This window comes from Pholis gunnellus, assembly GCF_910591455.1.
Source record: "Pholis gunnellus genome assembly, chromosome: 1".
Classification (NCBI taxonomy): Eukaryota; Metazoa; Chordata; class Actinopteri; order Perciformes; family Pholidae; genus Pholis; species Pholis gunnellus.
This window is the reverse complement of record NC_136528.1, coordinates 25,344,357-25,366,472: the sequence shown is the minus strand read 5'-3', so window position 1 is coordinate 25,366,472 and position 22,116 is coordinate 25,344,357. Positions and strand designations below refer to the sequence as shown.

At 41.7% G+C, this 22,116-nt stretch overlaps 1 protein-coding gene across 3 annotated transcripts; it reads right to left on the bottom strand.

The window, feature by feature from the left end:
- Positions 1–8,368: 8,368 nt before the first annotated feature.
- tdrd3 (tudor domain containing 3) lies at positions 8,369–20,253 on the bottom strand. 3 transcript variants are annotated; one of them, XM_079164936.1, is made up of 14 exons: positions 20,092–20,253; positions 19,231–19,315; positions 17,879–17,944; positions 16,948–17,108; positions 15,899–16,040; positions 15,687–15,758; positions 13,139–13,288; positions 12,520–12,672; positions 11,719–11,896; positions 10,923–11,048; positions 9,692–10,659; positions 9,280–9,405; positions 8,977–9,113; positions 8,369–8,584 (listed from the first exon to the last, which is right to left on the bottom strand). In XM_079164936.1, the coding sequence occupies exons 1-13, from the start codon at positions 20,133–20,135 to the stop codon at positions 9,000–9,002; spliced, it is 2,385 nt and encodes a 794-aa protein (XP_079021062.1). In that variant the 5' UTR covers positions 20,136–20,253; the 3' UTR covers positions 8,369–8,584; positions 8,977–8,999. The 3 variants fall into 3 exon arrangements, with proteins under 3 accessions (XP_079021062.1, XP_079021061.1, XP_079021063.1); XM_079164935.1 differs by having other exon boundaries at positions 8,369–9,113; XM_079164937.1 differs by lacking the exon at positions 8,369–8,584 and having other exon boundaries at positions 9,008–9,147.
- Between the last annotated feature and the right edge of the window lie 1,863 nt (positions 20,254–22,116).

Genomic DNA, 22,116 nt, shown 5'->3' with positions numbered 1-22,116 from the left:
TTAGTTACTGTTTGGAATGCTAGAGCTGGCAACTAAAATCTAGGTGCAGAAAACTGAATGAATATTTACCTCAACATATATATATATATATACATATATAATACAAAGCAGTATTGATATTGTTGGAAAGATCTTGCTCTTGCTGATGCCTTTAGATTGAATACATATATATTTATGGGCTCGTAATTTTCATTGAGTTAACGTAACATACCTTATAAATCGCATGGTTTCATTTGAAATTTAATGCCAAGCTGTGATGTTGAAAATTAAGCACTGGATCTTTTGTTCATTCCCAAATAAATCCCATCAACTTTTGCAAAGTATCACGATTTTTGAGGTTTTTTCTTTTACTGGTAACCAAGGGTTCCTACTGATAATGTGAGTGACATGGCACTGATTTTTACCTTGTGTCTCTCTTTTGGCAATTTTACACATCTCTGATTTGCAAAGAGCGCCAATTTACTCTCGAGAGCACATGAGTATGAACACATGCAAGAGGTCTGAAGGACACCGAACAGTTATCTGTTGTTTTCACAATTTGATGCTCTGCCAGATTAGATGAGAAACTGCGGGGGGAAAAGAACAAGAAATGGATAGCAGTAGCTCATTCAGCCATTTTGATAACAGCAATTACCATCATATATTTTAAATGAATGGATATTCATTTGGCTAAGAAGACGTTACATATGTCATCTACTTCCATTCACCTGTATGTTTTTTGTCACACAGGAAATGTCTCTTTAATATTTGAAGAATATTTTGTATGCCTCTCACTTATAGTGTGTAGGATAGTGCCAGAAAAAAAGATTTCCAATTGGATCCAATTTTCATCTACAGTATGTGATTGTTAGCCTTAATAAATGCTTTATTTTTCATTATAAATATTGCAATTCTCCTATATTTGTTTTTCCTATTTTGCCCTCCAGATAAGGAACCTTTGGCCTTCATCACATGCTTCTCAATTGTACTGTAAAACCCATATATCCAGACAATAAATAACCTTCCATAATATATAAGCCTCTTAGGAGAAGAGAAGCCATATGGCATTCATCATCTCTGTTGATCATGGATTTGTGGCAGCAATGCAAGTCTCTATTGTCCGCAGGTTAATCCTGGGATTTTAGGGATTTTAGGTACTCCATCAGACAAATTTAGCTGTGATGAACACAGATGACACATTGGACACTAATTTGGTGATTGCGCTTGGCAGAGCCTTTGTGCTGGCGAGGTGGTACTGTATTTTTCTTGAGGTGCACAGGATTCTTTTTATATACCTGCAACCATTAGGTGTTAAGGTGACTCACTTTGAATAACGCCACCGTAGGAAGATGGAGTGAGCGGCAGAACGGACTTTTGGGATGTCAAAGACAACAAACTTGCCTTGCAAACATCCACCTGCTGAGACTAAATAAAGTGCACAGAGTGAAGTTGTTTTCTGTGTTATTTTCATGTCATGAGTCAGGTCTCTCACAAATAGACCTCGTAACACCATAAAAGTCACTTTAATGCATGTTACGCTTGTCAGTTTTATTTTTGATATAAAGTTAGCAACCAGAAAACATGACTACTTTACAGTGGACTATTAAATTGAATGCAAATGCAATATGTAGCCTACTACCATCCTTTAAGTGTTTAGATTTTGAGACTCTCTTTTTTGCACAATAACATCATATAAAAGTACAATAGCATCGAATTAACACCTCTATGACACAATGTCAACAACAATTAGTATTTATTACAGGACTGTCACATTAGATTGCCTGACGGTATCTTTCCTGTCACTTCAAGTATCACATCCCCGCTGTTCTCACTGCTTACAGGATCAATTTCTTTATTCTGTTGACTAATTATGAAGTTATTTATAATCAAGCCATGGCTTAGTTTCGTGATCTCCAATCACCATTCTGTACAATAGGGCAGTGTCATCTGACCAAAGCTCAACGGCTGCAACAGTAGCAAAGCTTTTGCAGTTCGGCCTCCAGGACCTGGAATAGCCTTGCTGGGGTTGGTTGGTCTGCAGTATGGACCGTTTTAAAGTGTCTCAAATCCTATTTGTAAAGACGGGCCTTTTTTTGATGCTGTGGTGTCTCTGTATTGATTGAAGTGTGTCTGTGTCATTTATGACTTGTGAAGCACGCCATAAAGTTACTACATAAAAATAAGGTACCACAATACAAAGAAAGCTTGAGTGATTGATTATCGTCCTGGGTTTTATCAAAGAATTCTGAGGCAAAGACACGTTGTAAATCAAATAAGAAGGCGCATGAAATCACTACACTGGGACAAACCTCATAGAATTCAGGCTTATTGTTTGTGTTTCAAAACTCCTTCGTGTGAGTCTGTAAAACCTCCTTTCTTTTTCTAAAAACAACCCAAACAGTCCCCTTGTCCTCTGGGTCAAAAGGAGATCTGTGCTTCACAATTCACTTCCTCCACAACATACAGTGAGCACCTAATTAGTAAAGTCATGGAACCAGAGACTGAAGACATAACCCAGGGCCAAGTGGCTGTTCTTTCATCTGACCAGCCTGACATAGTGCGCAGTTTTCTTCTATCTTTTACTGTTACACAATAAATATGGCAGTTTTTTTTTTCATCATGACAATGATGTTTTGAGTTGGTCCAGTGCTTTTTTTTGAGTGTGTGGCAAGACCTTCCTTTATTTCTTATTCAGTTGCATTGCTACTGAATAAATGATAACACTTTGTAGATGATTTCTGATTGTACATGTTTGTTCTTGTTATTTCTTTTTATTGATCACAATGTAAATGATGAGTAGAGGCGTAAGGAAATACATCTACTTAAATGTGTTTTTCGCAGAAAGGAGTTAGGCTCATGAATCTTTGCAACTCTTGATGATTGTGCTGGTGGCCATGCTTTGATGGAAATAAAACAACAAACGACATACAAACAAGAGTTGCATTCCACTTGTGTTACTGTGTGTGTGGCTTGGTAATGTCATAATGCAACAAATAAAATTAAGAAATGTTCTTGATTACCTACAGTTACAACGTACTCTTAAATACCTCATTTTAAAAACAGATGGGTAACACGTTGAAATCCCCAGCTCCCAACAACTTGCCCCGCTGCTCCAACCAAATCTAATGAAGAAAACATTCTCTGCCATCAGACAGAAAAACCTCTCTCTTCGCTTTAAAAAGAATGTTTCTCCCGATTCTCAGATGCCTTTGATCTGCAAATTCAGTTACCGACCTGTCAGTCACGGCTGTTTATGTCTTTTGGTGGTGGTGGTGGTGGGGGTGGGGGTGGGGGTGGGGATGGGGGGGGGGGGTTGCTAAGGACAGCCTCACCAGCTCTATTACCCACAGATGAAGTGAGCAGAAGCCTGGCCCACCCGTGACCCAAAGATGTGCTAAAGAAGCCCCACGTGTGGACAGATGCACACGTGCAGCATCGCTGCAGTCGTTTGCGGCAGATATCATTTAGTCCTGTTACAACTGGCTTCACAGGCCACTTCAGCTAAAGAGAAAACACCTGCAAAACCTTGGGCGACCCCGATAAGAGTAGTTTGGTCTTGAAATGTTCGGTGACACACAGATGACATAATGAAAATATGACAGTGCAGGTCTTATTTGTAAGAGGCAATTGAAAACAAAAGGGAAAACAAAGGCATCCACACTAGCTGGACTCAATAGTTCTTCATGATGCGTGTAGCCATTAGGTGCAAATGGACAGGGTCCATAAAAGTGACTGAGAGGTGCTTTATTCCATGTTTGCTCTGCTGCGTAGACCCGTATGCGGTAATGGTAAAGATCAATACCGAGCTGCTGATTCATCATTCACCCTTAGTCCATACTGTCTTTGGTCCAGCTAACTGGCCCCATTTGACCATTATATTGTCATGTGTTATGAGTAACACGAGGGGTGCTTGGCAACAAATGTTAGCAGGATGTTTGAGGGATGACCCATGTAGGCCACGGTCTGCTGCACACTGAAAACAGCCATTATCACTGACAAGCAGGACCTATCTGGCTCATTAAGTGTTGAGCCTCTCAACTGCAGTTCAAGTAATAACGCAGAAGTTTAAAATAGTTGGACATATTTCCTTTTGTTGTGCAAGTATTGTTGCATGATATATATATAGACACAAACACACACCCTGGAAATGGTACCACCGGTTTAAGAAAAACAACCAGAATTCCAGGTGGCTTACTCATCATTCATCGCCTCCAACCGTGACTAAATGGAATTATTTACCGGAACTGTTACCTGCAAACAAAAACCAGGTGTCATAGGAAAGTGAAACTAGAAAACCTGTTTGCCATAGCTTATAAAACACAAAGCCTATCCAACCGATTGTACATCAAATATACCATCCCACTCTGTGTCCAGCAACAGGGTGGTAGATTGTATTCAAAGGCTGGAAGTGTTTTCTCCAACACCACGGCTGTTATAATTTCACTCATGTGAGTAAGTGCTACGCTTTGCAATACAAATTAAATTTGCCTAGAGATCCCAACAAAGCATACGCATGAAGTAACTTGTTTTGCATGTTAGGGGTGTAGCCTGCTCGTTTGACTGTACATTCTTTGACTCACATGCAAACAAAGACCCAGAGCCTTCTGCAACTAAGAAAAAGACAATAGCCCATCGCCGTGCAAGCAGACCATTCTAGAGACTTGAACCCTTTCAATGAGCTGTGTTGACAATTTCCTGGGAATTTTAGTTAAAGCTGCAATTGCCTCCTTTTGTTTCTTCTTTGTACGGGGCAACTAAGAACCGGAAATACAAGTTTTGCTCTCAAATCTGACTTTGGGGAGAAATGGTTTGATTTTACTATAATGCTAAAACCTATTTCAAGGATGATATTCTCTTGGCTCAATGCATATTTACCAGCCGCGACAGCGACACTGGTGTTGCTTTCACATTGTGAGTCTGTATGTGGTGTTATGTATAGTAGAAGTGTTACAGTAAACCAAAAAAAGCCAGAATACAGAGTCCTTATATTAACCTGTAATTTAACCTTCTTAAATGACGGGTGTGATGGGTGGAGTTGATCCATCCAAAACAAAAGGCCTTTCTCATGAAGGTAGCATACTAAATTTCATTCCTGACGCCCCATCTCTGTTTCTCACCAGACACTAAGTGTGCTAGCAAGGAAATTCGCTCTCTGGGCCTGTCATGTTTCTCGTAACCTCCTCTCAGGTCTCATTTTCCCCGTCTACGAGCTGGAGAGAAAGGATTTTGTTGTTGAGGCCGGTGTAGAAATGATGTAAGAAAGGACACATTTATTAGGATCACAGGGTTCAGATGTCCCTGCCACAAAGGTACCTGCGGTGGAGGGATGGAGGGTGAGGGGTCAGGTAAGCAGAAAGATAATGGCCAACAGCTGTGAATGGGGGATATGAGGAGAGGCAGGCAGGTGGGAAACGAAGGGGCAGAGCAAAGGCGATGGTAATGTGGGAAAGAGGGTTGTTCCCTCTCGGGGAGAGAAAAGCATTCCTCCTGTTACTGGAGGTGATCAGATTGCAGTAGAGAGGGGCCTGGAAAAAGGCAATGCTTCAAGAACAATAGTTTTTAACCATGCTAACAGTTAGACTCTAGGGATGTCAGCCAGTCGGTGCACCCCTTTGGTCCAACTATTTGATGGATCGCCGTAACATTTTGTACAGACGTTCATGTTCCCCAGAGGATGAATCCAAATGACTTTGCTGATCCCTTCACTTTTCATTTAGCGCTACGATGAGGTTCACATCTTTGAGTCCAAAACCTCAACAACTATTGGATTGATTGCAATGACATTTGGTACAGAGGTTCATGTTCCCCAGAGGATGATTCCTAATGAGTCTCACAAAATGAGTTGTGATCAGGTAGGTGATCCAGACTTTTCATCTAACGTTACATGCACACAGCACAACTGGACAGTCACTGTAAAAACTGTGATTGGGCTTAATTCATATTTGATAAATAAAAAATAGTAACTTGTTAAAAAAAGTGTAGTTTTGATTTGAATTAAGTTGAATACAACAAATTTAGATTTGACTTTAATAATTGTGTTTCGTTTGAATAAAAACAGCTGCGAATCTCTAAGTAGAGTTTATTTGTATTTCATCAGGAACGTAAAAGATACAGAAAATGTATTAATTTCACTCATTGAGAGGTCTTTGATTTTAATCAGCTTACACATCAACCCACGGTATTTTGCTCCACATGGACATCAATCATCTGCCACCATCAGGGACAGGGGCTGCCGTTCTCCCAAAGGTAAGATATTTCAGTAACCGTGGATGAAGAAAATGAATGTAGCTACAGATGAGCTAGCTTTGTAAGTAAATATCATCATAATCAAGGGGCAAAATGGCACACACTCATTTTCACACCCGAGGGTCATTCTACAGTCACCAAATCCCTTTGGACTGTGGGAAGACCATCCTGGTCAGATTTGAATCCGTGACGTTCTTGCTGTGTGGTGACAGTGCTAACCACTGACCAATCCTGCCACCCTCTCATAATCCGATGTAAATGGAAATACGATTAATCCGAAACCGACAGCGGTAAAGCCTGTCAAGCCTAAACATTAAAAAGTGAGTTGCTGTCCCAATACATTCTACTCCCACTGTAAATCCTTTCATGTACAATCCAATCCTAATCTAAGATTGTCTGAAGAATACTGGAAAAAATGAGATCATATCTAACCAAAGAGGGTCAGTAACAGAAAAACATGCCGTGCTTAAAGCTTTTTGATTTACTCTGATCACAGCATCAACAAGATTGCACAGACTGTGCAGTTACATAAACATGAAAAACACGACGTAATCTAATCTGTTCTGCCAGCTTTCAGTCTTTCACTTTCTTTGGTCCAACACTTTCTTTATAGGGACCGAAACAGGAGGTCACACTGACATTACACTTACATTGGATCACTTACTCAGCATTATTTGTGGATTCATAAATATCATGACCCACATATGATTTAGATTGGTTTTCCTCAGAAACCCACTTAAATGTTTTAATAAAGCTAATATATGACAATATTTATTCATTTACAAAAATATATTCCAAGCCCCCGTTTAATTCTACTGTTACCTCAGTTCCTGTTCCTCTCCATAAAACAGTCACGTGAGGATTTTCTATTTAAAAATAATCAGTTTACACTCAAGAACTGTGAAAATAAACTGACCTTACAATCCACAGAATGAAGATTTGCGCACATAATAACCTAACATTTATTGAGTCTAATGACTTCAGGTTCCATAGATGCTCTGCCCAATGTGTCCATCCAGAAATTTCACCGGGTCAAGAGAAAATATTGAATATGAAAGGATTATCAGATTGAAAATCAACCCTTAAAGATTATCTTGCCAACATTTCATGGTTCGTCCCCAAGAACTCTTTCATGAGCTTCACTTTTAGTTCCTCCCCAACAGATAGGTTTCCATATTACCGTCCGTTAATTATTCATCTGTGCTCGTTTGGCACCTCAGCTGGAAAATAAAGCAAATCCTTTTGGACCAATCACACAGAATAGCGCGGCGACCTCTCTGCTGAACCCGCGTGCATTGTCCATTTGTCTCCCACTGCTGGTGTGAGTGAAATTGGAGCCCGGGTGGAGATTACTTCTTGATGTGTAAAACTTGTCTCTCGCGAAGCACAAGCCCACAGACAGGCAGCTCAGTGGTGTGTGTGCAATGCTGGAAGAGCTGGGTACAGTCCCTTTTGTATTGTGCAAAATGATATCTCTGCAGTGTAGCCGTCTCTATTACAGGGGGAAGAGATTGTCTTACCCTTTGGATTTGCTTCGCAGAACACAACAAATGAGCTTGAGCTGCTTGCTATGGACTAATAGTAGGCTACCTATGCCTGTCCACAAGAGGAGAAATGAAAGAGGTAAACGATGGGACAAGAACTCTAATCAATTCCGTGATGAAGTAAAACTGACAAACATGACACTGTCATGAGATCAAAAAAAACAAAAACATTTTTATTTAATTTATTCATTTAATTTTTTTTATGTGAGACTTTTCAGATTTTTACTTAGTAATTCTCTAGCTTTTCTCCTTAGTTTTACTCTATAAATTGTTTTACTTTACTCTTGCTCTGTTTGATCGATTTATGCAATTATTTGATCTTATGTCTATATCTCCGTCACCTGAATGTATAAGTTCTGTAGCCTGTAATCCTACAATGGGTAGGGTGGTAGAGTCGGGAATAAGGTTTTAACTTTCAATCTGTAATTGCATTCAAACGCGTGTATCCTCTTCCCTGGTGGGATAAAGCCTGTGAAAATCAATAAAACATTTTTACAAAAAAAAAGAAAAAAAAGCCCCCCCAGATATTTCTCTCTTTGCTCTGGATTAGTCTCAGCGTATCAAATTGAAAATAAAACACAATTAAACATATTCGCTACATACCATAATCATTTTTTAATTTTAACGCATTCATTTAACAAAGCTTCACAACATGTACAGCAGATATGTCCTTAACAAAAGCAACAGGTGCTCATGACAGTTTTTCATTATATGCGTTATGTCCAAGCCCTTTAAAAAGTTCTGTATGTCCTGGCTATGTGGACAGTTACAAATTTAGGAAGCATTCTGGATTGTTGCAGAAAGTGACACAAACTCTGTCATGGGAGGATGTGGGACGAGCACACAGATGGGTGAAGAAAAAGAAAATCAATACATCAATTTACAAAAATGAACCAGGTTTGCACTCTGGACTCTTTTAAGATCACAACTCCTGCAGACCTTGAGAAATAGTTTTTACACAATGCGTTGTACCAGCAGTAGCAGCCAAAGTTGAAATCATACAATTATATAGAATCATTTTTTTTACATAAAAATGAGAGCATTACATTTTTTTATTGTACAATTCAAGACTCCCACACCAATGAAGAGTAATGCCGTGAATAAAAAGCTGCCATATAAAAATAGGAAGATGCTTCACACAATGTTCGATGTCGAATTATTAATTGAAAAAACATAAATAAAACAGCACAGTTTCATATTTATTTACCTGCCAGTGTAAACGCAGACACCTCAATCTCGTGCCCTAGGAGGCTGGTAATACTGCTGTGTGGGTCTGGTCGCACGCTGTCCGTCTCCCCCACGGCGAAACTCTAATGAACTGTCGTAGTAGCCATCATCTTCCTCCTGCCATTGGACATTTGATAGGGTTGTGATGTTACTGTGGGTAATCAGATTAAGATGTCATTTCCTCCTCTCTCTCAACCCACTTGAATACAGTTTAATTAGTTGCTGCCACTTGGTAACGCATGAATGATGAATTCTATTATTAATATCTCGTCTTTCTCCTTACCAAAACATCAGCAGAAAGGGGTTTGATGTTATGCAGCAGGACCTCTTCCCAGTTTCCATAATCACTGAACACAACCACAGCCGTGGAGCCGGACTGATGCACAGCGTCTATCCTGGCATGGTAGAACTTCACGCACGCGCACCACAGCAGACAGACACAAAGAGAAACTTGTTTTAATACAAACTTTTTCCACACGTCAAGACGAGACAAATCAATGTCAGTTATACATGACGTGACAACCAAAATTAACACAGCGAATGAGAGAAAAATGAGTCACAACCGCACTAATTGTTTGTTTTTTTTCTTTGTCACTTGGCATGTTAACGGCGTATGCGTTTAATTGGCTGTAATGTCAGTGTACATTCTCTGACTTGACATGCAGTAATTTGAATTATCAGCGATAATTACATACCTTGCCGTCTTCCCAGTAGAGCGCCAGGCACTGGTCTCCAGGTTTCCAAGCGTTTTCCACAAAAGGACTTCTCTCTGGTCCTCGAGGTCCTGGTCCTTTGCCTTGTCCCGACCTCCTTTTGGGTCCTGGGTTAATGGAGGCGTTTTTCTTGGGGGGGGGCGGCTCCCTGTAAGGGACACTCTGCGAGTTTGTTGGCTTGATCGGCCCAGTTCTTTTGTGCTCCATGTCTCCATTTTGGAAATGAGAGGGATCCCCTGTCACCATTCGAAAGTCCCGCGATAACCCCACTTCTTGGGGCGTCCCCGATCTTCCTCCCCTCGGGTTAAAGTTTGGCGGCCCACCATCCCTTTGTCGGTCAAGGTGGTCCGAGTTTGGCCGGTCCGTCTTCCCCTTCCTCCTGCTGCTGCTGCTGCTGTTGGGTTCTTCAATTCTGTCCGTACGCTTACTATTCCCTCTGCCATCGGGCTCGCTGCCTGCACAGTCAGTCAGTTTAGCCGCGGGTACGTTGTCTCTAGCCCCTCTCCTGTTGGACGGCCCGGCCGTGTTCCTACCACCTCCGTCTCCATTTCTGGATCGTTGGTGGTGCGATGCGCCGAACTCCGTCTGCTGCTGAGGTTCTTTTGAATGTGGGAAAGTAGTCGAGAAGGATGAAGGGAAAATGGGCTCCTCTCTTGTCTCTCTCCTGTCATTCTGCGATCTGTCCGATGTGCCGCGCGACCATCTCTCCTGGCCCTTCCACTGCTGGGCTTGAGCTGACGTTTGGGAGGTCGTAAAGTCAGAGAGAGGCTCCTGGCCTGGTTTGGGAAAATCAAAGTCCCTGTGGAAGCGAGGCGGTCTGTCATTCCTTTGTTGCCGGTGGTCATTATGCGAGGAGAACTTGGTCTGAGATGCGTCTTTGGAGTAACAGTCCGAGTTGGAGAAATTGGCTTTACTCTCATGGTGTCTCTGAGGTCCATGGCTCTTTTGCTCTGAAAAAACAAAATAACAAAAAAGCAGCGTAATCAAAAACAATAGGGGATGAATAATTAAAAGTGACTCTGTCTATGATGGCGAAATGTTATTCATTTGTACATCCTTACTAAAGGTTGGTTCGAAAAAGTATACCAACATTTAAAATCATAAAATATGTTCTTTCCTTAAATAAATCAAGTAAAGGGGTTAAAGTGTGATGTTTATGAACAAAGAGGTAAAAGCAGGTAGTTTAGAATGAAACCTAGAACGCTTCACCCACCATCGATGGAGAAAACTCCCATCTTGGATTCAAGAAAGTCGAAAAGAGTGCTTGGTCCGGAAGGCCTTCCGCCTGCTCCCTCCTCCTCATCTTCATTTCTGGACCTACCTCTTCCTCTTCCTCTCGCTGAGAAGAACCCAAAAAACAAGATTATGTAGACCTTATTAAGAACAGTTCATCTAGGATTCTAGATATTCCACATTCCTCCTGGGTGTCTACATCTAAGGTTTATGTGACATGGGTCTGGTTGTGTGTCGCTGTTTCAAACCTGAACTGAACTGAAGAAACAAAAACAAGAACACCTAAATCCCTTAAAGATGACATGAATTTGGAAAGGTTAATGTTCTGCAGCAGACTCAGAGGGCCGATGTATGCAGCAACAATAAAAACAGTCTCTGCTCAGTTGTTTTACCACCAGAAAAAGGCAGTGTGACGGAATAAGTTTCAAGTTGATTTTCAGTGCTGAAACAAATATTGACCGCATCCATCTGAATCCTTACGTGTGCTTGGGAAAAATCGTCCGCAGCAAAGTGTGTATGCAATTTGTGTTAAATGGACTAAAACAAGCAAAAACTGCCAATGTGGACCTTTAACTAGGCTGTGGGAGATTTCCTCCGCATTTAAAAAAAAGGACCTCCACATCACTCCTCCCCCCAATCTCGCTCTTACTCTGTAGGAACAAAAAGGTTTCAGGCTATGGAACACTATTCTCAAGCCAATGCGGGCAGCTTTGTGTGTGTGTGCGTGTGCGTGTGCGTGTGTGTGTGTGTGTGCGTGCGTGTTTATTTGTATGAACCTCTGGGTGGGGGCTTGATGGATTCAGCTTCCACAGGGCCCGGTCTGCTACCAGAAGATCCAGTCAGTAGGCTGTTCAGTGCCACTTCAAGGTTGTTGTTGTTATCCATTAGAGCCTGCCGAGCAGCCTCCCTGTCGAAGCCCATCTCCATGATGTCTCTTAGAGCACGCTCATCCACCTAAAAGGATGGAGAAATAAAAACCAGCTTGTATGGAGAGGTTATAAAATGTACAGGGAGACGGGGAAAATACATGTGGATTGATAATGGTTGTAATAATAAACTTAGACGTGAGGTTCACTGTGATCCACAAAGAAGCTCCTTCTGAAGCTCCTTCTGAAGTGGGCCGTACATTGAATTGCACTTGATTTAGGCCGGATAAGTGCATCTGAGTTACAAAACAACACATTACCAAGCCAAATGCTATATGATATCTCTCTTCCATCCTATTTATGTGTTCAGCCCAACTGCTGGCTGAGTTCTGCCTAGAAACTGTCAGGTCACAACACAAAGCTAGACAAATAACTAGCCCCTTGATTGGAAAACATGGCCAAGCCTCCCAATTCATTTAAGTTTCTACAAAATCATAATCGATGCCTCACCTAGTCCATGAGCCATGAAATAAAGACTTCAATCCAGACGATAGAAACCAAAGAGGAACGCAGGACGAGTTCCAACCTTTCAATTGCTTTGTTACAGTGGATGAAGGCTTCGGTAATGTAATGGTAGAACCATAAATGGCTTTCATTACTAACTCAAAACAGACTTCTTTTAAAAGTTTTGGACGAAGTTTGTCTCCTCACCAGCTCTCGGTAGTTCCCATCTTCTCTGCTTTCCGGCCTTTCGACCCAGTCTTCCCGTCTCCTCTGCTGGTACGAGTCTCGGCCCCGAAAGGAGGAAGCGGCACTGGATAGATTACCGCCTGCATTTCCTCCACCACCGAACGTCCTCGGGGCCTAACGAGTGAAAAGAACCAGACGATCGATAACAGCTGACGGGCTGGGCTAAACAATAAAGAACTAAAAACTTTGCAGTTGACAGTGTAATTAGGATTCTTAATTGGAAGAGTTGCTAGAAAGTCAAAAGCAATCAAGGTTAAAATGAATGCCGATAAGGGGCATGTACTTTTCTTATTTTATTTTATTTACAATCAATAAGAGAAACAGCAATTAGTGGAGAAAGGGGTGGTCCTTAAACAAATGTTCAACGTATAGGAGGGTTAAAGGACGTTGACTCGGGATACTGTTACAATTTGTTGCCTCAGACAATTATAGTGCAGTATAATAGATTGATAAAGTCCATTAATAGACAGCATTTTGAGAGACAAAGCTTACAAATGTATACAATATTGCAGGAGCTCTGTGAAATAATTAGGTACCTTGAAGCAACATGAGTAAAGACTCATGATGTGTGTTTGCATACCTCTTTGGTCTTGGCCACCTCAGCAATAGCTGCCGTCCGCTGCTTTTCAAACTCGTCATTCTCATCGGGACTCTTGGCTACATTCTGAGACTGGAGGGTCTTCCTCTGGTCCAGATCCCTGCTGTCTACTTCATCCTTCCTCGCACACTTCTACAGGGAGCAAATAGAGAGAGTAAGAACGACCGCAATGATGTACGGTTCCTGAAGAAAAGAAACAAAGTCGCCTGCAGCGTTCAAGCTACACTCTTAGGATTTTGTTGTAGCAACTAACAGCAACCCAAAGCGGCCTCCCAGTTCACGGTTAATGTTTTGAAGCTCAACTGTGAACTCTATTATATTCCCAAGTGACTTGGGAAGAAACGAGATAGAAATTAAAAGCTTTCTGCAGCTGTGTTTGTGACTGAGGGACGTGATGAGTCAGAGAAGTGGCCGACGGATTGGAACGTCAATCTGCTGCAGATCTGACGATTTTGTCAAAAGAACAAACTAATTTAACACTCCTCAGCCAGCAGGTGAATTTGATGCGGATACAGCAGACTGACTGATTGACCGGCGGTAAATTCCTGCAGCCATGTGAAGGCAGGAGGACGGATATGATGATAAATCTGCAGCCTCCGCTTTGAGAAGTGCCATTACACACACACGACCATCCACAATGTTCACCTTCATTAAACCACGTGCAAGAGAGCCATCAGATTACCGAAGCTCATTACTCCCGTGCGTCACAGCCTTCAAACTTTAAAAATAATTCAGTAGTTAGCGTTTGATCATTGAAGTGCATTACGGTGCTGTATCGCGTTCCAAAGATACGATGGGACTATTCACAACGTGAGATGCGTCGAGTGGAAGGAGTGTTGGACTGATGTGGTCATCAGTCTTCATGCGTTTGTTGATCTGCTGCCGTCGTGCGTCACTGTGATCGGAGCAGCTGTTTAAAGTTCAACATTGCACCGCTGCACCTACATGCACCAAGACAGCAGGTGCTCTTGGAGACGTCCACGCAGTCCGACCACCTGGCTCATGCTGTTGTGCTCGCGTGATTAATATAGGGCTCATTATCCTAATTATTCCTGGTGGTGCCTGGCTATGCAGATGGAATTTATTTGCCCAGGTTTTGAGATCTCCACCACAGATATTTCGGCCCCTATTCCAATACGGTGGAATTTTATTTGCGGTCACAAAAGTTTTGAAAAACTGAAATATCTCTTTTCAAAAAACAATGGAGAATTCACAGGCCTCGCTGTCGACACTTTTTTTCTTTATATATTTAGTAGAAAACAGTTCCCAAAGATAAATGTCTGAGCTCTGTAGATAAGCCAGGCTTAACCAAGGCACCGACACAGGGCAGATAAAACCCAACCTATCCGCATGCCTAGATATCTAAGTGGTATTTGATGTAAACATGACGACTAAAACGCGCATGCTACTTTCTTTCAATGTTCTGAAGTGGACCTAACACTTCAATGACAGAAAATGTCATGGACTCGTCGTCAGATGAGCTGTAAAGTAAATTGAAAGCATCAAACAGAACGTCCAGTGAAACAAAAAAGAAAAGGAAAATGCGAGACTCTGCGTCAGAGTGCCAATTTACCTTGAGATAGGATATTATTCATAACCCTCGGCTTACAGCCAATCAGCACTGAGCTCCGGAGTGACCCAGCATTAGAAATACATTTACACTGATAATCTAGAGAACGCTAAATGATAATCCCCAAAATGCTCCTCATCCAACTTCACAAAGCTTGAAGAGTGGGTGAAAATCCCAAAATCCAAGTGTCAAGCTGATCCGGATGTATCCCGCTCCGGAGAGGGGATTCTTGCCAAGGGAGCTTCGACTCAGGCTCAGTAGTTTTCAGAAGGAGAAAAGACGCGGCGATGTGCAAAACCGCAAAATGTGGAGGAATTAAAGGGCGGTTCAATAACTTCCCAGTGCACTGGGAATTGAGCATCGGCTATTCTTTGTGTGTAAATATGTTCGACAATGTGATGCAAGTAGATTTCTGATGGTGCAATTGAGAGGCCGGCCTATCTCCCCTCACTGCTCTCAACGCTGTACAAATGCAACGCGTAACACCACGTATATATTTAGAAGGTGATAACTGTTCATTGCACAGTTTGCAATACGTGTGTGTGTGTGTGTGTGTGTGTGTGTGTGTGTGTGTGTGTGTGTGTGTGTGTGTGTGTGTGTGTGTGTGTGTGTGTGTGTGTGTGTGTGTGAACCAAGCAGAATTAAAATTCAGTGATGCATTTTAAAGATTCATGAAGACTCTCACAATTACTAAGATCAGAGAGAACATTCACAAGAAAAGGGGGACATCAAGGCCCACTCCTGGAGCCGGGCCTTTGTCTGGACCCTCAGACACAATTGTGAGGTTATTGTTATTCAACAGCACCTCTCACTTCTATTAAGCCACTGCTGAAATCTCATTTCCATAAACGTTTGCTATTTTATAATGATGCTTCTAGTTTATTGTTTTCATCTGGTGTTTATGTCAGAGAAGCACTTTATTTTGAAAAGCGAACTGTCGGGAGTTAATATTACCCTTACCTGACCAAATGGCACAAAGGGAGGAGGTCCGCCTTCTGCTCCAATGTTACTCCTGCTGTGTTTGGCCAGACTCTGCAGGTTGAAAGGTAAAGTAAAATCATTCTTAAGAATTCTCAGTCCTGGCAAGAGAAATCACGGACTGGAGGTGGCCTTTAATGCAGATTCAAAATCATAACCCACACATGAATGCAATATCAAAACCCAACCCTCACCCTTTGTAGTTCCCATTTCTCCACCATGTGATCCACCTCTCCTCCAAGGACGGCGATTTTTGAGTCATCAAGCAACAAAAGACCATTTTTAACCTGGACCGTACCAAGGAGCTTCACCTTTGTTCCAGGGGGGGTGTTCAGACTGAAAGACAAAACAAATGTGTGAAAGGATGCTTCAAATATTAACCGACTGTTAAATGTAAAACTAAGTAATAAGAACGTAGTCTACCAGGCCCCACACCCCGTTGACTTTACCCATACCACTTTACAAATGACATGGAGTGGTGCCGCCAGGGGATGGGTGGCGAGGCTAGGAGAGACTATTAATAATCCCAGCTGCTCACCCATCCTCATGCTAAATTAAAAGCCCCTATATCTCATCAGGCCTGATAAGGCCTCTGCCTCTCTCATTAAGAAAGCACAAGGACTTAGAGGGATTTCCAGCTACTGACACTGGATGCAAAAGCAAACAATTAGGGATTTCACTCCAAACCTCTGGGATGGATGCTGTTCTCATGATAGCAGCCAGTGCACAAGTGGGGCTCTGGCTCGCCTCGATTTAATCAAATACAAGCACACACAGTATTCCCCCTCTAATCAATGTTACTCCTCAGTGGTCAATTGTCATCCCTCTATATCGCTCGTCTCGCACACTCAACGGGGTCCCGTAATCCATCGCGTCCTCCTTTGTCGCTCACTTACGGCCTCACGCGCACTAAAGCGGACACTTTCATAAGCGACACTAACCGTCGCCGTTGCCAGACGCTCATAAAGAGGGGATTTGTTCTGTAACGCTCCTCTCTTCCCGTCGGGAAGTCAAGGCCCACACTCTGACCACTCCACCTGTACCAGCCTGGCTAGTCACCATGGCAGCCGTCACCAAGGCCACCGTTGCTGGGACGGAGATTTAATTAAGGCCGGGGAATTGTCAAGATAGCTGCCGCCACGTGGGAATTGCAGATAACGGGAAAATTGCAATTACAATACACTAAATTACATTATTTGCATATTTCCCATGTTCCTAAATAGCACACTGCTATATAGGGTACCTGAACTTAGACAGGTGTTGGAACTCCAGTCCGACACAGGTGGTATGCCCATCGGTCATTTGAAGGCGCAGCATCCGCGGCGAGCCCTGGGACTCCTCATGGTCTTTAGGAGCCGAGACGTTCCTCACCTTCTGCACCTGAAGAACACACGGACCTTCCAACTGGCCAAGTGCAAGAGACAAAAACAGACAGGTGGCTTGAGAGGGAAATCAGCAGCGTGTGTGTGTGTGTGTGTGTGTGTGTGTGTGTGTGTGTGTGTGTGTGTGTGTGTGTGTGTGTGTGTGTGTGTGTGTGTGGGGGGGGGGGGGGGGGGGATTGCAACAGCAAAATATGAGCAAAAACTCTTTGAAATGACTCCTATTCAGCGCACCTTTGTCAGCACAGGTTTCATTATTTCTCCAAACTGCTTCATGACGAACAGGGTCCATTTCATTCAAAACCATTGAATCTATCCTCTCAAAGAAGGATTTCTAGCTCTGCGGAAAGGAACGTGTACCATCTGTAAATGCACTCTACAAGCTACACTGCGATCTGTAGTTTAATGTAAGTATAGATGTTCAGATTCATTCTGTTAGACTTCATGTACACTCTGCAAAGCAGCTCTGGTCACTGAAGGGAGCGGAGGTTAAGCTCACATGGAAAAAAAAATGTGATTTAATCCTTTCGACAATATTTGGATCATCTTTTCTTTACAGCTGCACAACTGCAGTTTCACAGGATAAGAGACGGTTCTCTGCTCCTTGTTTTGTTTTGTCGGTGTGTTGGGGCCATCTAGTGGCACACATGGAAACTGCATTTCAGCTGAACACTTTGAGCCTGCGCTGACTTTCAGCACTAAAAAAATAAAACAGTAACCGTAGCGCATCGTTTCCCACCAAGTATCACAAATATAGCATTGAAAGGGCCGTGTCATCATTTATGTGCAACTCACCTTCTCAGTTCTTCCACTATTGATATCAGAGGGTAGAAATTTCCCCCCAATAGGCCTGAGGTCGCTCTGCAAAAAAAAGAAGAAAATACATCTCAATTAAAAACAAATAACAAATAATGAAGAGAAATAATGCTATAGAGTGTTTACCTCCACTGTTTTGAGCCTCAAAATAAAAATAATCTGCCCAAATATAATAATCTGCATGTTAGGGAGGGGCCCTTTACATCGTACCCTCAGAAATGGACATGATGGAGCCAATGCGAACTTGATGATAAACTGTCACACTGCAAAACTCTGTCAGATATCCGTTTTCTGCATCAAGGCACCTATTCCTTTAAACAATCCTGTTTCAGTGCAGCTGACCATTCCTCTAAAAGCAGGTCTTTTATTTCCCCAGGTAACCTAAAAAAACTAATTGCTTCTTCATATCGATGTCTCAATAAATTTCTCTGAACACAGTTACGATACAATTATTTGAAATGGCTGCATCTCGGCTTCGCAACAACTGCTTCCCAATTAATCTCAGAATCTATTTTCACTAGAAGGAAAGATTTCACTACAAAGCTCCAGCCCAGAGTTGCTAAATGTTGGTTAACCCCGGTATGCAGTAAGAAGTGCAGTCGGAGATCTTTTTTTGGCAGCCCTCCTGGCCAAAACTTAAAGGTCAAGGCTTTTGCAGTAAATTCAACTAGTGCGTGTTCTGGACTTGTCTGCTGAGAAGCAGACAAGTGTCACTGCCTGTCTGACACAAAAAGCATTTTCAGTTCTACGACTGCCTGTGGTTCCTATTTGCTTATTTCCACTTCTGTGTTTATGGATTGTCCAGTGTGTTGTCTACATTGGCTTTTTATATTTCAAAACATTTTTTTATTATAACTATCATTATTATTATGTTGTCTCTCCATGCCATGAAAATCAAATAGATTTTTAGCCTCATATTCATTTCATATTTCATGTTAGGATGTAAAAAAAGGACATAGTTTGATGTGAAGGTGCAAGATAATCTTTAGAGCCAGGGCGACTGAAGATGGAAAGCGCTGACGCCGGGTCCGCTAACAGTGGGACATACATAATTAACAATAGGCACATTACGCTTTTCACACAAATCCACTTACACAAGTTAAAACATCACACTGAACGTTTAACATCCAGTTTAAAATTGTGTGTCCGTAGCTTTGTCTGTCTCATTAGCATGTACGTCAGCATACCCCTAATGAATTACCCCAACACTTAATAACCCCATTTCCCAAAACTGCTTACAGTGTAAACCCGTTGCTGCAGTGTCTGTATATGGCAACATGAATACAGAGCAGACTAAATGTACACGCAAAACTCGCAGGAGGAAAACTTACGTCAAGTGCAATACGAATAATGTCATTGTGTGTTATTTTCTCAGCAGATCCTTTCAGCTCTGCTATGCCTTCATCACTGAGGTACCTGCAAGATGGCAGACAAGGTGGAGAGGAAAGATGGTGAAGTTGGGCAGAGGTTTTTTAAAAGGAGAAGGTGGGCATGCCTATGATACCAATCACAAGAAATAGGTATGGTATATGTAAATAAGTCATGTACAATTCTTATGGTTTAACAATATCAAGAATGTGTGGTAAATGTGTTACACCGCGTAGTACGACTCAACTATGAGATCATTATGTATTTGTATTAAGGACTCAGCATCTTAGGTCAGATTGCGTAATTTGCCAAAAACAACAACCTCGGAACCATCGCAAAACAATGTCTCTAAATGTGGAAGGCAGATATGTATATGGCTGACTTGGATTCATTGTATTAACTCGGATAAATACTGTTAACAATCCAGGAGGGAGTAGGATTATTGCATTCATACAAATACAAAAAGCGGCTCTCTGACCGCCCCTGCGAGTAACGTTATTACAGCACACCAGTCAACACGAACTGTAACGTCCACAGTCTGCGTTATGCTAGCGGCATGCTAACTGTGCATTAGCTGTAGCCGTCGCCGCTAGGTTAACGCTGTTCGTGTGGTTAGCTCCGAGTTAGTTCACACTTATGTTCGCCTCAGCAAAACGAATAACGTCACCACGACCCTAAAGGGGTCGTGTGCACCAAGGAAACCGTCGCGTTCTGGTGTAACCATGCGTCCAGGCTAATGATTAGTGTTGTAAGCCTTCACCGATCTGGCACCTCAGTGAGTTGACGTTGGTTAGCTCACTGACATTAGCTAGCAGGGTACCTACCAGCCCTCTTTGGTCAAAGAAGCGGCCAAATCTGTCATTTTCATCCACACTGTAGATGTGTAAGTAACGACACCAACACGTTTGAATTGAGCACGCTCCAATAACGACTATCTGTTTTGGTAATGCATCTTCTCCTTCTAACAATGATAACGCTCGCTAATGTGACTATTGAACCACTCGCTCTACGTAACATGCGTCATCAGCCGAGACGCGTCTACGGAGTGCCGAGAGGGTCAAACTAAATTTCAATTCCATTATCGCTTTTTTTCGCTTTTCTTCTTCTCTTATGGATAGTTTAGATTTTTTCCGTGGGAAAGGATGTCTGGTATACATCGGTAAAGGACAACATTTCACTGGAATCATATCTGAACTCGAATTCAGTGAGTTAGTGAACTGTCCATATAAGATGCTGCTGCAGTTACATCTATGGTATAGTTTAATTATATACCCCAATTTTGTTCTTGGTGTTCACCCCTAGTTTTTCGGCTGAATTAGGTAATACCTGCCCCGGTTATAAATCAAATAAAACCCTGGATTCTAATATAGTGATACAATTTTAATTGTAACCACAAGATGGCTGTATATGCACACTGAAGTGTTTCACAGGATTTAAAGACGCCCCAGCAATAGAATGGTCCAGTACCAAGCTTCATTGTGAGGAAAACATTTCCTTTATTGAGTCTGAGCCTTTAAGTTTCAGTCTGATCGTCCTCTTTAACGAATAATACGTGTTCTATACAAGGTAGACAGCAACATTGTTTCATTGCATTCATCGCATACAACTTGAGACTTTGAAATAAGGTTGGATTGTGTTGTCACTGGCACAGCCATTGACGTAAAATAACTTTTTTTTTGTTGGCACACAAAAGATTAGAACAATACATAAAACATTCAATCATCAAAAAAATTAAATGCAAAAAAAAAATAAACATTTACTCTGTTATGAATTGAGCAACTTTAAGACACAACACTGTATTAAAGGAAACATTTCTGATTATCCTTAAGGCTCATTTTAATAACCGATTTATTTTAATGAATTTAATCTTTTTGTATTTGTTCATGATATGACAGTGTTGTCTTGAAATACTAATGCCAATAGAGCACACATAATTCAATAAGAAGAAGAAAACATCAATCGCTCAAGCTCATTTAGATGGATTTTCTGAATGTGGAATTGCTGTTTCAATGGCAGAGATCAATGAAATTATCAAAACAAAAAAGTCCGAATTTCCATCATTTGGCCTCTGGGGGGTTTTCGGATTGTATATATCCCTGTGGCAATTCTTTGACCGATTTGGAAGGGTAGATCTCTCATTTTCTGAGAGGATTAGTAAGGAACAATGCCACGACGCTTGTGTTCGGCTAGAATAGAGGCAGAGCGGTAACACACTGCTGGCAGCCATGCCAACAGCCTTTCAGTGACTCAAAGAAGAGGGGTCTTTAAAGATAAGAAGATTTCAGGAGGTCGAATTCAAAGAAAGTCAAATTTGATTTCACAGCTAAAGCTTTCCTTCAATAGTGACATTTGACTTTAAGTTTTGCTTTGGAATAAAAACATTTTAAAAGCATATTTTTTTTCATTCAAAATGCGCATGCTAAATCTGTTTCCAGCCATTCACATTACAAACCATGCTTATATAAATCTACATTCGTTTAACAGTTTAACTATTGATGAGAATTTGTCCCAGTCCATTGCATTTTTGCAGATTGACATGGTAATAGTGGAAGCATAATTATACTGAATCACTGCTCCACTTGTAAAAGATTGATGCTGGTAATATAACAGCTGCAAATTACATGAGCTCCAAGACAGCTGAAATATGTGACCTGTTTGTTAAGTATATTCTTGCTATTGTGTGTGGAAAAGGTATGTTTTCTTTTTAAACTGCTTTTGTTAAAGTTGTAATGGTAAGTATAGGCTACACATGATAGGCTACACATGTGTTATTATCATTTCACTTCAGCGCTGAGGTCTTAAGACGGATTGGCATGGCCCCAGCTGTCTGGAAGCCCAAAGGCAGGTGA